Raw genomic sequence first — 2,756 nt, 5'->3', positions numbered from 1 at the left:
CCACGCACTCACACTCACTCACACACACACTCGCACAGACACACACACACACACCACTCTCACACACACACACACACACAAACACACACACACTCACTCTCACACTCACTCACAGACATACACACAGACACACACACGCTCCCTCTCAGCACACACACACGCACGAATTGATAAAATTCAAACGATACCCAACCCTATATGCTAGTGTCTCTCTCTCTCTCTCTCTCAGGATGTCAGCAGGCAGCTGCAGCAGGCCGAGGGGCGTGTCCGCTCTCTGGAGCGCGCTCAGTGCGAGCAGGAACAGGAAGTGATGTGTCTGGTGAGCGCGAGCGGCATGTTAGCGGGATGCGTGCGCGGTCTGCGCAGACAGGTGTGTGCTCTGGCCTGGCAGAAGGCCGTGCTGCAGGAGCAAGTGTGCGGCGCAGACGTCCTGAGGTCAGAGGTCGGCAGGCTGCTGCAGGCGCTGGGCGACGGCGGGGTCAAAGGTCACGGCGCGCGCAGGTTCCGGCGCTGTGTGATCGCGGTGCTGGCGGCGGGGCGTCTGCGTGCGCTGGGACGCAGGTCTGCGGTGATGTTCAGGGTCCTCTCTCTCTCAGGATGTCAGCAGGCAGCTGCAGCAGGCCGAGGGGCGTGTCCGCTCTCTGGAGCGCGCTCAGTGCGAGCAGGAACAGGAAGTGATGTGTCTGGTGAGCGCGAGCGGCATGTTAGCGGGATGCGTGCGCGGTCTGCGCAGACAGGTGTGTGCTCTGGCCTGGCAGAAGGCCGTGCTGCAGGAGCAAGTGTGCGGCGCAGACGTCCTGAGGTCAGAGGTCGGCAGGCTGCTGCAGGCGCTGGGCGACGGCGGGGTCAAAGGTCACGGTGCGCGCAGGTTCCGGCGCTGTGTGATCGCGGTGCTGGCGGCGGGGCGTCTGCGTGCGCTGGGACGCAGGTCTGCGGTGATGTTCAGGGTCGCGCTGGGGCTCGGTCTGCAGCCGCTCGTGAGCGTGAACGAGGTGAAGCTTGGAGAGGAAGAGGAGGAGGATGACGACGGCAGCAGGGTGATGAAGACGCTCACATCCTCCAAGCTGCTCGCGCTCGTACAGGCGCGCGCAGGTTCCGGCGCTGTGTGATCGCGGTGCTGGCGGCGGGGCGTCTGCGTGCGCTGGGACGCAGGTCTGCGGTGATGTTCAGGGTCGCGCTGGGGCTCGGTCTGCAGCCGCTCGTGAGCGTGAACGAGGTGAAGCTTGGAGAGGAAGAGGAGGAGGATGACGACGGCAGCAGGGTGATGAAGATGCTCACATCCTCCAAGCTGCTCGCGCTCGTACACACCTGCATGGAGGAACTGCAGCAGGAACTCAACAGAAGCGGTGAGAAACACACACACACAATACATTATCTGTTAATTACAGAACTCGTAAAGTTTCATCCTGCATTGCTTCTGTTATTAAAAATTAATGAATGATTAAGCCAAATAAAATGTAAAGTGCAGTATGGTTTAAAGGGATAGTTCACCCAAAAATGAAAATTCTGTCATTAATTACTCACCCTCATGTCGTCTCATCTCATCATCTTCAGAACACAAATTAAGATATTTTTGATTAAATCCGAGAGCTCTCTGACCCTCCCATAGACAGCAAGGATCCTTACACGATCAAGAAACGTAGTATGTACGTGGATACGTTGTTTATGCTTTGATCTGATCGTAAACAACATATCCACGTACAACTTTATTTCAACTTCAACTTTATTTATTTATAAAGCACTTTCAAGACCACGGTGTTGAAACCAAAGTGCTGTACAGGAAGACTAAATAAAAATATAAGAATAAAATCAAGCATAAAACATTATAAACATATACCACAACAACAAAGGACAAATTACAAGGCATTTTTAAATGATAATGAAAACAAATGAGTTTTAAGCGCACTCTGAAATACAGGAAGTGTAGGAGAAGATTTTACAGACAGAGGAAGGTCATTCCAAAGCCTTGGAGCAGCAACAGAAAAGTCCCGATCATCTTTGCATTTTAAATGAGATCGAGGAACCATCAGATGTAATTGATCATTAGAACGCAAAGACCTATTGGATTGATGCAAACTGATTAAATCAGAAATATACTCTGGTGCTAAACCATGCAAAGCTTTAAAAACATATAATAGCACTTTATAATGAATCCTGTATCGTACAGGAAGCCAGTGTAATTTAATAAGCACAGGAGTAATATGCTCTCTCTTCTTGGTACCCGTTAAAAGCCTAGCCGCTGAATTCTGAACAAGCTGCAGGCGGGAGAGAGAGGCCTGACTCACACCCAGATACAATGCATTACAATAATCCAAACGAGATGACACAAAAGCATGCACAACTTTCTCCAAGTCCTCAAAAGAAAAGATAGACTTCAACTTAGATATAGATCTTAGATGGAAAAAACTATTTTTAACAACGGCATTAATTTGACGATCAAATTTGAGCTTAGAGTCAAAAATGACACCAAGGTTTTTCACTCTAGAAAGATTTTTCCCAGGAAGTAACCCCAGGCAGTGACGTCATCCACACATCCCTTTTTACCAAATAAAATAAAATATGCATACGTGGTTTACGTATGTGATACTTTCTATTCATCAAAGAATCCTGAAAAAAATGTACTCAACTGTTTTAAATATTGATAATAATAGTAATAAATAATGTTTCTTGAGCAGCAAATCAGCATATTAGAATGATTTCTGAAGATCATGTGACACTGAAGACTGCAGTAATGATGCTGAAAATACAGCTGCACA

At 48.9% G+C, this 2,756-nt stretch overlaps 1 protein-coding gene across 2 annotated transcripts in view; it reads left to right on the top strand.

Annotated features, from left to right (window-relative positions):
- ccdc171 (coiled-coil domain containing 171) overlaps positions 1-2,756 on the top strand; it is a 26,628-nt gene that overhangs the window by 11,734 nt on the left and 12,138 nt on the right. Inside the window, exons 12-13 of one of the 2 annotated variants that reach the window (XM_016533691.1) lie at positions 597-858; positions 1,083-1,346. In XM_016533691.1, the coding sequence (XP_016389177.1) occupies positions 597-858; positions 1,083-1,346 (526 nt within the window). Of the gene's footprint in view, positions 1-596; positions 869-1,082; positions 1,347-2,756 lie in introns of both variants that reach the window. The other variant, XM_016533693.1, reaches the window with a different exon arrangement.

The sequence above is a fragment of the Sinocyclocheilus rhinocerous genome, unplaced genomic scaffold, assembly GCF_001515625.1.
Source record: "Sinocyclocheilus rhinocerous isolate Xijiao unplaced genomic scaffold, SAMN03320098_v1.1 scaffold2801, whole genome shotgun sequence".
NCBI classification, from domain to species: domain Eukaryota; kingdom Metazoa; phylum Chordata; class Actinopteri; order Cypriniformes; family Cyprinidae; genus Sinocyclocheilus; species Sinocyclocheilus rhinocerous.
This window is presented reverse-complemented; position numbering and strand designations above follow the sequence as displayed.